Below are 13,841 nucleotides of genomic sequence, written 5' to 3'. Positions count from 1 at the left end.
TTCTGTTTTTTTTTTTTTAAACCTGGACCCTGCGGTGTGAAGACTCCTTAGGAACCCTCTGGAGCGTCTCACTCCCCCTCCCCCTTCTTTCCCTTCCATCTTCTTTATTTTTATTTTACTGTGTTTTTGGAGCTACAGATCTTTCAGCATTTTTAAGGTCTAGGAACTCCAGCAAAACAGAAGGGGAATTTAATATATATATATATATAGATATATATTTTTTTTGCTGCCCTCCCCACCCAGCAAAGACCTGTTTTATTATTATTTTTAAGTATATACATATTATTTTTTTAATGGGTCGAGCACACCCCTTTTGCAAGATGCCAGCCTGACCCGGACCTCGGAGGAATTTGAAGCTTCCACTGCGTCCCGGGGGGGGCGTCCTTTGCAAACCGTTCGCGTCTTAAAGGGGGTGTGCGTTGGGTGTTTTTTTTTTTTTTTTTTTAAACTGTCTTTTTTTTTTTTTCTTTCCCCCCCGGAGTGGGTGGACTGGGGATTGCCTGGATTCCTTCCTCGGTTATTTTTTGCCTCGCTTCCCTCTCCCCTCCCCCTCCTCCCCGGGCCCCCGCGCCCCGCCCCCGCACCCTCCTCCCGCCCCTCCTTCTCCGGGGTCAGCCAGGAAGATGTCCCGAGCTGCTATCCCCGGCTCGGCCCGGGCAGCCGCCTTCTGAGCCCCCGACCCGAGGCGCCGAGCCGCCGCCGCCCGATGGGCTGGGCCGTGGAGCGTCTCCGCAGTCGCAGCTCCAGCCGCCGCGCTCCCAGCCCCGGCAGCCTCAGCCTCAGCGGCGGCGGCGGCGGCGGCGTCTTCCGCATCGTTCGCCGCAGCGTAACCCGGAGCCCTTTGCTCTTTGCAGAATGGCCCGCTTCGGAGACGAGATGCCGGCCCGCTACGGGGGAGGAGGCTCCGGGGCAGCCGCCGGGGTGGTCGTGGGCGCCACAGGCGGGCGAGGAGCCGGGGGCAGCCGGCAGGGCGGGCAGCCCGGGGCGCAAAGGATGTACAAGCAGTCGATGGCGCAGAGAGCGCGGACCATGGCACTCTACAACCCCATCCCCGTCCGACAGAACTGCCTCACGGTCAACCGGTCTCTCTTCCTCTTCAGCGAAGACAACGTGGTGAGAAAATACGCCAAAAAGATTACCGAATGGCCATATCCTTTTGCCCGAACCCCGGCGGCAGCTGCGCCTCCCCCTCCTCCCTCCGCCTCCCCTCTTCCAGGCTGGGAGAGAGACCCGGGGGTTGATGGGAGGTGGGGAGGAGGGGGGTCTTCCAGGGGCTGGGAGAGGGGCACCGGGAGGAGTGTGAACGAATCTCTCCACCCCAGCTGGGTTGAGCTACCTTGGAGGCTTGGAAGTGGGTTTGTCGGGGGTTGCAGGGTAGGGGGGGGGAGAAGCGGAGAGTGGATCCCTCCCAAGGACCGACCCCAGAATGAGATCTGGGGCCTGGGGTCGTGCAGAGGCCTTGGTGGGGGCTTTTGAGCCAGTTCCGGAGGGTTCCGACTTCCCCGGAATGAGCTTGGAGCGGGTTCGGGCCTGGGCGCTTCTGGCCAGGGCAAGGGAACTGTGGGGGCCTTGGTTGGGTTTTCTTGGCCGTCCCTCCCTTGGAGTCCACGCAGCTGGACAGCCTGTCCACTCCTGCCTTCCCCAAGGTGCGGGGGGCGGGTGGTCACCACACTTTTAGGGCAGGGCGCTTGGGAGCTCCCGGGGCGAAGAGCAAGAGGGGAGTCCATGTGGCCTTCACCCTGAGAAGCCAGCACTGGCCGGAGTGAAAACCCTAGGGTGGGCCGCTGGTCCGATCTGGAGAGGGCAGTGACGGATTGGAAGGCACTTATGTCTCCCTCATGTTTGTAGGTCCCAATGCCTTTAGCGGCTGACCAGAGACCTCATCATCTTTGGGGTGTAGAGAAACAGATCCGGCTTATTTTACCTGGGCCCCTGCCCTGGGGAGACCTGATCTGAACAGTTTCAGTAAGGAAGACAGGGCAAGAGCAAATGAGGTGGTGGGTCCCTTCTAGAGCACCATGTCCAGCTTTTCCTACCCCAAGTAGCCGAGAGGGGACACCAGGAGAATCAGCACCCATGTGGACATCTTAGGTAGGTAAATGCCTTAAAAAACATTTTTTAAAAAAAATCCAAGATCCAGAGAAAAAAGGTGAAGCCCACATTTTCGTCTGTGGAGATGCTGTCAGATGCAGTGCTCCTGTGTCTCTTTAAATCTCTGCCTGCTTGAAATAAACCTTGAGGAGGGCTTCACATCTATTGAGATGTAGGCAGGCAAGGGAGGGCAATTAGTTGGGCTTTCTAGCAGTTATCTAAGCATGACCCAGATTCCAGGAGGGGGGACACACCCTGCTGCCCAGGCTGGCTGGCCACCATGCCATGCCCAGATGTGCCAGTTCTCTGCACGGTTCCAACCCGCTGCCCTCTGTGTAAAACTGAACCGGCTGGATGGGTCCCTGGGGCTCAGCAATGAGTCCCCCGTCCCTTTTGTGTGTGGTCCCTGGGGGGGGGTTGCTGTTTGAGGAACATGGCGGTGGTAGGGGGATTCACTTCAGGTGGCTCAGAATTGAGCCTGGCTCTTCATCCTGGGTGCTGAGATTGTAACCGAGGGCACTGAGGTTTTAGAGTGTGTGAGCGGTCTACTTTGAGGGTGGGGAAAATTAAGAAGTTCAGCAGAGATGCTTTGGAGGGGAGCATAGGTCTAACTAACGATGCCATTTCCATTGGTGCCCAAGGCAGGGGCCGGGTCTTTGCTTCCCAAGTTTCAGCTTCCTGAAGAGACTGGTTCGCAATTGAACCCCGTCTCAGGCCCATTGAAGTGCTCAGGGGTGGTGTGATTACTCTGCCCATCAGCAGAGTGAGGGGTGGGAGTGCCTTGCAGGAGGGTAGGGTGTTCATGTGTGCACACCCAGATAGCACCAGGAGTGAGAGGGCTTTGCTCAGCTGACAGGTTTCCTCATTGAAAATGGCTTTAGATCGCCTTCTGGAGCCTGGATTTGGAGACTTCTAAGAGGAAAGGAAGGAGGTGGGGAGCCCTTCTGTTGTGTCCTTAGCTTACCTCTGTCCAGCCTGAATTCTGCAGATTGGAAGGCTGTTGGGGGAGGGGGAGATTGCAGCGGCCCCTCAGAAGCGGGGGAATCGTGGGAGTGGGAGGCAGGTAAATTGGGAGTGTTGCTTGCCACTTTATCTTTTCTGTGGCCAGCTCGCCCAGGGCTTTCTTGCTCTTATGATGAGCTTGTGCATTTTGCTCTCTGCAGACTGCTTTTCTTCTCTTTGGCTCAAGGTAACAAACACATTACACAGCCCTACTCTGCAAGGGAAAACTCCCCCCCACCCCAATCTGTCATCAAGCTGGGTCATCCGGGACTGAGCTTTCTCTGTCCTGGATGGAGCAGAGGGTGATGGCAGCATGAGTGGGAGGGGTGGAGATGAGAGGAGGGACGGGGACCTGGGGAGGGAGAATTCAGGGCAGTGTAAAGAGAACGACCATGTGGAGTGTCAGAGGCACGCTACCAGGGCAGAACGTTTTACTTTTTTTCCCAAGTATTTCTGTCATTAAAAACAATGTTGAAGCATATCCTGTGGGGGAAAAAAAGGTGTGTAGGTACTTGTTCTGAACTTTTAAAATAAAGTCTGATATGTGTACAGGCAAGTATGTATATCCAGTCATAGGTTTTTACAAAATGAACACATCCACGCATCCGGCACCCAGGTCCTGATCAGCCCCTTGGAAATCCTCCTCCCCATACCACCTCCTAGCTGCTCCCCAGCAAGGGTGCGGCTCACCTGACTTCTAAGATTCCTTTTGCCTCTTTTAAGCATCATGTAAATGGAGTCACACAGTGTGTTCTTTTGCCACTGGCTTCTTTGTGTCACGTCTGTGCGTGTGACTCTCCCACAGTCTCTCCATCCCGCCGTCGATGGGCATTTGTGTGGATCGCCCCTGCTACTTTTTGATGCATGTGCTGTGGGATGTGTATTTGGAAATGCGGTTTGCTAAGGGTTGCAGGTCGTTATGGAAAGCAGGTTCCTCACTGAGTTGCGGAAGAGAAGTGAGTGAATGATCCGTGAACTTGGCTGTGTGCTCACAGAGCCTAAGAATGGTACTTCCAAATGCAAATTCCGGCATGGTACACTGGTGAAGGATGCAGTCTTGCTTTCTCCACACTCAGGGAAATTCGCCACTGTGACTTCTTCCTCTTTCATTCTTCCGTGGGTCAAACTTGAAGCCATCTATGAGAATTAAGAATCCGCATGTATTTCATTTTTTCTCCTCTTCCTAAGTGAGAAAACCCAAATGGAAGTCTTTGATGTTCAGATTTACATTGCTGTATTTTCCTCAGGTCAGGCAGCAAGCCGTCTTGACCACACACCTTGATGCCATGTTTTCACTGATTGGAGTTGTGATTCAAATAGGGCCATGAGGGTCTCTAATGACTGCTGATGAGCTCAGATCTGTCAGCCTTCCTAGAGCTCCCTCTCTGCTTATTGCCACTCACTTCTTCTGTCAAGTGCCAAGGTGAATGCCATCTTTTCAGCCCTCCCTGTGCCACCAGGTCTCCCACTGAATGAGATGTAGAAACTCAGGCCGTTGCAGGAACACTGGAAGTAGGTCTGTGTGTTATCACTTGCAGCCTCCTGCATTACATGTAGAATTCCGGCTTTTCATCCGGTTTGCAGGAATCTTCACAAGATACCTAAAGTCACATTGACATCAGGTGATGACACTGACATCTGTGGACACTGGCTGATTGGCACTCCTCTCTCTCTCTCTCTTTTTTTTTTTTTTTTAAGAAAAACTCTAAAGAGAAACTTCTGCATGAGAAGCCCTGGGGGACATGGGAGCAGGTCATGATACTCTTGGCCTGTCCTGAAAGGTAGAATGTTCTAGAAGGTTCTGCTCTAGCAGGCAGGATAGTGTCACTTATGTGACCCTTGTACTAGACCAGCTTGGCTAGTATTTCCAGAGGAGCAAAATTCTGCAAAGTGAAAAACAGCACGGCGTTTCCATCAGGAGTGTTTTCAAACAGGGTACAATCTCTCATCCACAATTCCCACAATTCCCAAATCCAAAAGCCTCCAAAAAAACCAAAGGATGAGCTCAGAGAGAGAGAAAACCTAACCTGAACTGACTCGAATTTCAAGGCTTAATTTACAGTTTTCATTCATCCTGCTTGGTGTGCATTTGAGTGTGTTTTGCAGCAGACATGTTTGATGTGCTTGATGATGGCGTGTTGCTTCACCTCCTCACTGTTTGGTCTGCCTTGTAGTCCTGTCAAACTTTCAGGCACGTGGAGAAGGTCTTGTGAACAGGATAATTTTGGTCCAGCAGGGTTCGGGTGGGGTCTGGGATTCGGCTCTTCTAGCTAGCATCTAGGGATTCCCCACGCAGCAAGTTCATGGGCTATGGTTGGAGTATCTAGGTTTTATATCATAGAGAAAGCTTGTTATCATTTTTCTTTTCCTTAAAAAAATAATTTATTTGTAGCAAAATTCACCCTTTTGACATACGAGTCTGCGAGTTTTAACATAGGCATGCTGCTCTAGCCGCCACCCAAATCAAGATATGGGACAGTTCGTCAACCCTAAAATACCCCCACAGTGCCCCTCTCAAGTCAGCATCCGTCCTCCCATCCCCTTCAACCACTGATCTGTTCTCCATTCCTACAGTTTTGCCTTTTGTAGAAGGTCACATAAATAGAATCTCATGGTCTGTAGCCTTTTGAGTGTGGCTTCTTTCACTCCGTCTTTGAGATTCATTCACGCTGTTGCCTGTGACAGTAGCGCCTTCTTGTTGCTGTTGAGCAGTGTTCCATGATATGGATGGACCAGAGTTTGCTTCCCAGACGAAGGACATTGGGATGCTTCCAGTTTTGGCGATTATGAATAGAGCTGCTATAAACATTGGCGTGCGGGTTTTAGTGGGAACATTTCATTTCATACTTTTCATTTCTCTTGGGTAAATTAACCCGGGAGTGAGATTGCTGAGTTGTGTGGTAGGTTTATGTTTAATTCTGTAAGAGGCTCTCAAACTGTTTTCCTAAGTGGTGGCACCACTTTACATATCCATCTTTGCGATGTCGCTAAGAGCCCTGGGTCGTGAACGCCAAAGCACGTCTGGCCTTGATGGCTTGGAATTAGGGATGTGGCTTTACAGAAAGGGGTGGAAGTAATAGTGTCAAATGACAGAGAAATAAAGATTAAGGATGTCGTGCAAAGATGTGTGCCTGCACTAGAGAGAGAGAAGGGGTTCTTCGGGGTGGGGTTCCACCCTTCCCCAGTAGTTCTCCCGCTCCCCAGGAAAAAGTCAAGCTCTGAGGCTGTGGGACCCGTGATTTTTACCCTGTTCTCCACCATTGCTACCCCAGCGCACAGGACAAGCAGGCACCCCATACACCTTTACCGAGCAAGTGAAGAAAAGTGCCTGTCTTCACTCATTAATGAAATCGTATAACATCTGATCTGCCCTTCTGCCAATGTTTTAGGGTTTTGGGTTTGGGGGGTTGACAGAATGCCCATGAGATTATCAGACCAATGAAGGTTTCTGAAACGTCAGTGCTGGAGGAGACTGGACACAGTGGACCCTTGAGAATGAAGTCTTTCTTTGGGGCCTTGGAGAGGGAGGCGTCTGCTGGGTGCTTAGGGCTTATGTTCCCCGCTCCCTGCTTCCCCCCAAGTAGCAAGCACACATATACACTTTCTCAGCAATTAAAAGCACCGCCGGGAAGGTGGACTCCATCCAGGGATGGTCAGAGCCTAAGAGCCGTGCAGTTAACGCATTTCCGAGAATGCCAGCTCAGCTCCTGAGAAAAGGGCCGGATGGTGCCTGCTCTGACAGAGGGCAGAGAGGAGAGGGAGAACGCTGAAGACTCTGGGTCAGACTGGCGCAGGTTCGGGGGATTCACCAGCGTGTTTTCTTAGGCACCAGTGCCTCCGTTTCTTGACGTGCATGATGAGGGCGTTTCTCCCTCAGGAGATTAAACGGAGTCATGCGTGGAAAAACTGCCAGCATGGTCTCTGGTGCACAGAAAACCCCAAAATGCAAGAGACATAATATTAGGGAGTCATTTCGTTTCCAGTGTCCTTTTTTTTTTTTTTTTTTAAACTTTGGCTAGAAACAAGGTTCTCTGGGTAGGAATGGGAGCAAAGCGCCCCCCTGCCCCACCCTGACTCCCCAAGACTGGCCTGTGTGGATTGATTAACCTGAACGTGGCACTCTTTAAAGCCACCCTTGGACATTTTGCATTCTTCATTCTCTCTGGAAGCTTTCAGGGGAAAAAAAATTCACGGCCACTTGACCCATTTTTCTATTCCCTGAGGTCTAAGATAAAATTAATTCTCTTTCCTCCTTTGGTCCCTCCCTCCCTCTGTGGGTGACAAGGTGAGGGAGTTTTAAAGCACGGAAGTTTTATAGCTTCCCTTTTCTCCTCTTCCGCAGTTTCTTCCTTTGGGGCCGGTCAAGAGTCCAGCCCAGCATGGCCACCCCAGGTGTTCACTGCAAACTCAACAGAAGAACTTGGCTCAACTTTTGGGTTAGAATTTAGGCACCGCCCCTCTCCTGCCACACTTCGGTCTTCCTTCTCCCTCACTCCCTAAAAAAAAAAAAAAAAAAAGAAAGAAAGAAAAACAAGGAACATTCCTGGAGAGGGAACCAGATGAGTGGGCACAGCAACTTGGGTTTCAAAAATCACTGGGTCTTGGTTCTTTTCTGAGTCGGGTGACCATTCGTCCAGCATTGCCTGGGACTGTCCTGGGTCCAGCATCTCTGGAAACTCTCAGTCCTGGGCAAACTGGGATGCTGGTCGTCCTAATGGTGAGTTCTTCACACCTGAGAGAGAAGAACGGTGCCAGAGATGGTGCCCTTGACCAAGAAAGGGGGAGAGTCAGTTACATATTCTTTCTGAAAAGCCAAGACTTTTTATTGGAGTGAATGCAGCTTTTAGAAGCCGTCTTTAAGGCAGCTAATACAAGAGAGATTCCGGCTATGAAGGGAAATACCTGAGTTAAGTCCGGATCAAGTTTTGACATCTCGCTTCGGTCAGACGTGGCTTTCTCTGCCGTTCAGACTGGGAGCAGCCGTGAGTCTTCCTGAAAGGTGCCTCCTGCTCAGACTGCACCTGGAGTTAGCAATTAGCAGCCTCCCACCCTCAGCCCCCAAGTAACAGTATTTGAGAGTCCCCTCTCTGGAGCCATGAGGGAAACCCAATTTAGTCACCCACTTGCCAGTAAATAATATTCACACTGTTAAGTTCTATTCTCATTTTAGGCCTATGTGTTAAAAACATATGTAATTTGAAACTGATTTTTAAAGTATTTTCATACAAGCAGTATTTGCAGGAGGGCGAAGTCTGGATGTTACCTTTTCATTCTTGAAAATAAATGGGTGGATTTGTCTTAGATGAGACTCTGGGCAGACTTAGAACTTGGCTGGCAGTGGGGTGACATAGATTCTGATCTTCCAGAGTCTGCCATGTTATCTCCATGATCTTTCTTATCTTCTTCATTGAGAATAATGGGCCTGGTATATGAGGCTGGGAGGGCTGTGCTGACCATCACTTCAGTGAAATGTGTTTGTGGTATGTTGTAGCATCTGCATAGGAATGTGTCTGTTCCATTAACTGCACAAGGAGTGGAGGCTGTAAGGAGGAAAAGAGGAGGGAAGGTGACACTGGGTGGAGGGGAGCTTGGGAACAGGCCACCTTGGCTGCAGATCTCAGCTCCAGCTCACAGTGGTGGAGCCTCAGTCTTCTCCTCTGTAAAATGGGGACAGTAGTCCTATGTTCAAGGAATTATAAGAAGATTAAAAAATACGGTGCCCAGAAAGCACACGGCATATACAACCATCCTAGAAAAAGTAGCCAAATCAAATGAGTTTATTTATTTATTTATTTTGAGTCAGAATCTTACTCTCACCCAGGCAGGAGTGCAGTGGCATGATCGTGGCTCACTACAGCCTTGACCTCCTAGGCTCAAGCGATTCTCCTTGCCTGAGCCTTCCGAGTAGCTGAAACTACAGGCTGTGCTCCGCCGTACCCAGCTTTAATGATATAAATTTAACCTTCCTTGTTTCTGAGGTTTTTCATCTTTTGGGACTTGCACTTTTTTTCCCCCCACTCAACTGTATGTTTTTAAGATTCATCTCTGCTGTGGAGTGTAACTGCTGGTCTTTTACTTTTCTCTGCTCTATATTATTGCATTCCATGATGATACAATTTATTCATCCATTTTCCTGGGCAATGGGCATTTGGAATGTTTCCAGTTTGGGGAAGGATTGTTTGTTTGCTGTTATGAACATGTGCTCTAAGGAATCAATAATTTTGAATGAGTGAATTCAAGGTGTTAATTTTAGTCTGTGTACTTGGAAATCTAGCTTCACCTAGCATCAGCTGAGAGTCATCAGCATTTATGGCAGGAACTGAGCCATTTCACAGTTTATTCTTCATTTTCTCTAAGAGGTTGGGTCAACCAGTTAACTCTTATTCCTGCCTGTATTCTGAAAGTCAGAACCTATGGTTCCAAGTGGATGGCCAGGTGGATAGACGGATGAATGGATGGATGAATGGTTGGAAGGTTCAGACACTGGCAATTGGTATGGTTGTGGAGAAGCAGCATGGTTGAGTTGAGAGCATGGATTCTAGAGCCAGGTGGCTGGGGTTCAAATCCCAGCTCTGCTAGTCACTGGCGGTGTGACCTTGGGCAAGTCACTTAAGTGTTCTGTGCTTCAGTTTCCCAGTCTGTCTCAGTGGGGATTCTAATAGCTCCAATGGGGATTCTAATAGCTCCTATCTGGGAAGATTAAATGACTTAATACATCTGATGTTTAGAATGGTGAGCACTATATGTGTTTATATACGGAAGACTGGGTAGATGGATGGACTTATGTGTGTGGCCATATATGGGCTTCTCTGACACCGTAGGTGCTGCATAAGTGTTAATATTCCACTCTTTCTTGCCAGGTCTCTCAACTCCCTTGATCTCTTGTTATTTTTGGTGTCTACAGTGTCAACACATTCTCCTGAAAGATCAGCTCCATTGTTACTGCTCCGAGGGGAACACACTCAGAACGTCTCATTGATTGTCTATGCTAGAATTCCATGATTCTTAGGCCCAAGCAGGATTTCCCCACCTCTTAGCAATCCTTTTCCATGTTTCTAATCTCCCTTTTCTCTCATTTTCTATGCCCAATGCCAGACTCTCCAATCTCCCCACAGCTTCCCTTTCCTGTAACCATACTCTGTCTCTAGCCTTGCCCTCTCCCCAAGAGCACCATCTTTGAAGAAATCAAATAGTTCAGAGCAGCAAATAGAGTTCAGACCCTCTGTGAGGGTCTTGCAAGGACTTGGAGTGTTTGGGTCTTACACAAATTGGAATAATCAGAAATGTCAAGAGACCTGAGTTGTCTTTGAAAGAGTTGTCAGAATGCAAATTTTTGATTTGTGGCCTTTTTCTGGTCACAACTCAGTCTTTTAAATTATGGATCATAGCTGGATGTTTGTGGTTTGGAGGGGATAGAAGAATCCCCTGCAGTTAGTTTTGGATGGCTGGGTGGATGGATGGATGAATGATCGAACAGATACATGGATGAGTGGATGGATGGATGGGATGAAGGAAGGAAGGAAGAGTGAGTAATTGGATGGATAGTTGGATGGATGAGTAGCTTGGTAGATAACTCGATGGGTGGGTGGACAAATGGATGGGTGAATGGATGACTGGATGGATGGATGGAAGACTGGATGGATGGATGACTGGATGAATGGATAGATGAATGTATGGATGAATGTATGGATGACTGGATGGATGGATAGATGGATGGGTGACTGGATGGATGGATGATGACTAGATGGATAGATAGATGACTGGATGGATGAATGGATGACTGGATAGATGGATGGATGACTAGATAGACTAGATAGATGGATGGATGGATAGATGGATGACTGGATGACTGGATGGATGAATGGACGGATGGGTAGATGGATGACTAGATGGATGGATGAATGGATGACTAGATAGACTGGATAGATGGATGGATGGATAGCTGGATGACTGGATGACTGGATGGATGAATGGATGGATGGGTAGATGGATGACTAGATGGATGGATGAATGGATGACTAGATAGACTGGATAGATGGATGGATGGATAGATGGATAACTGGATGACTGGATGGATGAATGGATGGATGGGTAGATGGATGACTAGATGGATGGATGAATGGATGACTGGATGGATGGATGGATGGATGGATGGATGACTGGATGACTGGATGGATGACTGGATGAATGAATAGGCAGATGACTAGACTGGATTGAGGAGTGAAAAGATGGATGACTGAATGGATGGGTGGATGAGCGGATCATAGATGGTTAAACAGTTGGGTGGATGAGTGGATGTTGGATAGAAGGGTGCATGAAGGGTGGTTGTCTATGTGTGGGTGTTCTGTTTGACTTGGGAATGACCAAGTCTCTCCACTTACCAACTTAGTTGTACCTTTTCCAGTGTCAAGTGAATTTTGCATGCTTTGGTAAAAATCAATAAATTGTATATTTAGGTTTTGCCTATCTATTTAGAAAGCTCCTTGAGGGTAGAGGACAGTGATTTGCCTTCCTCACATCCCCCCAAAAGTTCCTGCACTATATCATGCATAAGTATTTAATTGAGCAATGGTGAGGAAACTAAACAGTGTTATTGAACAAAGATTATTAAAATTCTGGAAACACCTGGTTTTGTTTCAGCACTGGGACTGGAAGTGGAATTGCTTGGCTCTTGCTCCATCCGTACATAGGATAGTATGTAGTAGTGGACTGGTAGACTATTTCTCTTCCAAGTAGATTGGGTGGATGCCCCAGTTTCTTACCCACTAGCCAGAGATTACAGATTACTGATGGACATGGTTTGGCTCTGTGTCCCCACACGTGATCTCATCTCAAATTGTAATCCCGGCATGTCAGGGGAGGGACCTGGTGGAGATGCTTGGATCATGGGGGTGATACCCCCATGCCGTTCTCGTCATAGTGAGTTCTCATGAGATCTGATGGTTTTAAAGTGTGTGGCTTTCTTCACTCTCTCTCCTCTCCTGCTGCCATGTAAGATGTGCCTGCTTTCCCTTTGCCTTCCACCACGATTGTAAGTTTCCTGAGGCCCCCCCAGCCATGCAGAACTGTGAGACAATTGAACCTCTTTTCTTTATAACTTACTCTTACAGCAGTGTGAAAACGGACAAACACACTGATGTAGCAGGGTCCTCTAAGGTCCCATGCGATCTGGTCTCTGTTTTGTCTTTGATCTCATCTCTTTCATTGTCTACCTTTACTTTGATTGTCTACTCTGTCTTAGCCCTGCTGACCATTTACTCACACCCATGTCATCTGCGTGACGTGACATTCCCTCTGTTCAGCATAGACTATTTCCTCTGCCTGCATCACTGCTTCTCCAGGTCTCCCGATGGCTAACTCCTTCTCTTCATTTAGGGTCCCACTTCCTCCACGAGGCCTATCCTCTTCATTTACTGAACATCTAATGTACAAAAAAGAATATAAAATAGATGTATACTCTCCCATCCACAAACAAATCTCTGAAGACATTTTAATGTATCTCATCCCATACCTTTTTATGGATATAAGCTTTTGTGACCATATTTCCATGCCACTAGGTAGCGTTGAATAAAGAAGGGCCACCAGGTATAGTTGCACAGGTTGTGTACTGGACAAAGATAGCGTGTTGTATATCATAAGTATCATGGAGCTGTATGCTTATTATTTCAGTACCCCAGCTGATAAAAGCTTAAGTATCTTGTTCTAGCAAGATGAAGATATGACAAATTTTGACAGAGAAAGGGGTGTCTTGTTTAAATTCACAACGAGAGAAAGGGGTGTCTTGTTTAAATTCATACAGTGGTGCTGTATGGGTTGGCGGCAACCCCAGAAAAGACTGCTGTTAATATCTGACAGTGTTCCATTTTATACATGGATTATATTCATATAACCATCTCTAGCTATTTGTTTTGCCATTATAAGTAACAGCGCAGTAAACATCTTTGTGTGTGAATCTCTGTCCAAGGTTCTGATAGTTTTTAGAGTGAGATTCTTGTCTATGTATGGCACTCCAAGCCCGTAATTGAAACTCTGTTGTTACCACTTTGAATCTGTGGAATGAATTTTGAGAACAGGTGACTGTTATTTTCAGGACGTTGATGACAAGCAACAGAGAAAGAACAGTTAAATGGTTTGGAATTTTTCCTGGGCTGTATGTAAAGCAGTGCTTTTGAACTGGGAGCAATTTTTCCCCCAAGGGGACTTTTGGCAGTATCTGGAAACATTTTTGGTTGTCATGAATGTAGGGGGAGGGGGCAAGATGTTACTGGCATCTGGCGGGTAGAAACCAGGGCTGCAGTTCAGCATCTTAAAATGCACAGGACAGCCTTTTTCAGTAAAGAGTTACCCAGCCCCAAATGTCAGTAATACCAAGGTTGGGAAATCTTGATGTAATAGATGTCATGGGTTTCTTCAAGGGGAGTGGGTGGATTTAGGGTTTTTGGGTGACTTAAATTTAATTTACAGTTTCTCTTCCTAGCTGAGTGTCTAAGCCAGCTTTCTGTGAACTTTAGATCCCACACAAGAAGCAACAGGCTTGCTACCGACAGATTCGTTGATGTAAATATAGATGAGTATATAGAAGGAAATCTCACCCAGAGTTGGAAAATGTTGGAATGAAAACTGCTGCGGCCTCCCCTTCTCTCTCCTCCTTCTGTTGCCCAGTTTGAAAGTCGTGCCTTACTTTCTCTGGTCTCCTAGCATGGGTGAATGCTGCTGGTATAGACTATGTTTCTATATTCCCTTGGTCC

At 48.0% G+C, this 13,841-nt stretch overlaps 1 protein-coding gene across 21 annotated transcripts in view; it reads left to right on the top strand.

The window, feature by feature from the left end:
* The window catches only part of CACNA1A (calcium voltage-gated channel subunit alpha1 A), a 424,329-nt gene that overhangs the window by 124,701 nt on the left and 285,787 nt on the right, over positions 1 to 13,841 (top strand). For 15 of the 21 annotated variants that reach the window (XM_078360718.1, XM_078360717.1, XM_078360715.1 and 12 more), the window contains exon 3: positions 855 to 1,148. The exons of 3 other annotated variants lie outside the window; for them this stretch is intronic. In XM_078360718.1, coding sequence (XP_078216844.1) covers positions 855 to 1,148 — 294 coding nt within the window. Of the gene's footprint in view, positions 1 to 854; positions 1,149 to 1,269; positions 1,352 to 1,648; positions 2,092 to 13,841 lie in introns of those variants that run through there. 3 more of the 21 variants (XM_054249538.2, XM_054249537.2, XM_054249539.2) reach the window with 2 other exon arrangements.

Source organism: Callithrix jacchus, chromosome 22 (assembly GCF_049354715.1).
Source record: "Callithrix jacchus isolate 240 chromosome 22, calJac240_pri, whole genome shotgun sequence".
NCBI classification, from domain to species: Eukaryota; Metazoa; Chordata; class Mammalia; order Primates; family Cebidae; genus Callithrix; species Callithrix jacchus.
The sequence above is the reverse complement of the archived record's forward strand: the minus strand, read 5'-3'. Positions and strand labels throughout refer to the sequence as shown.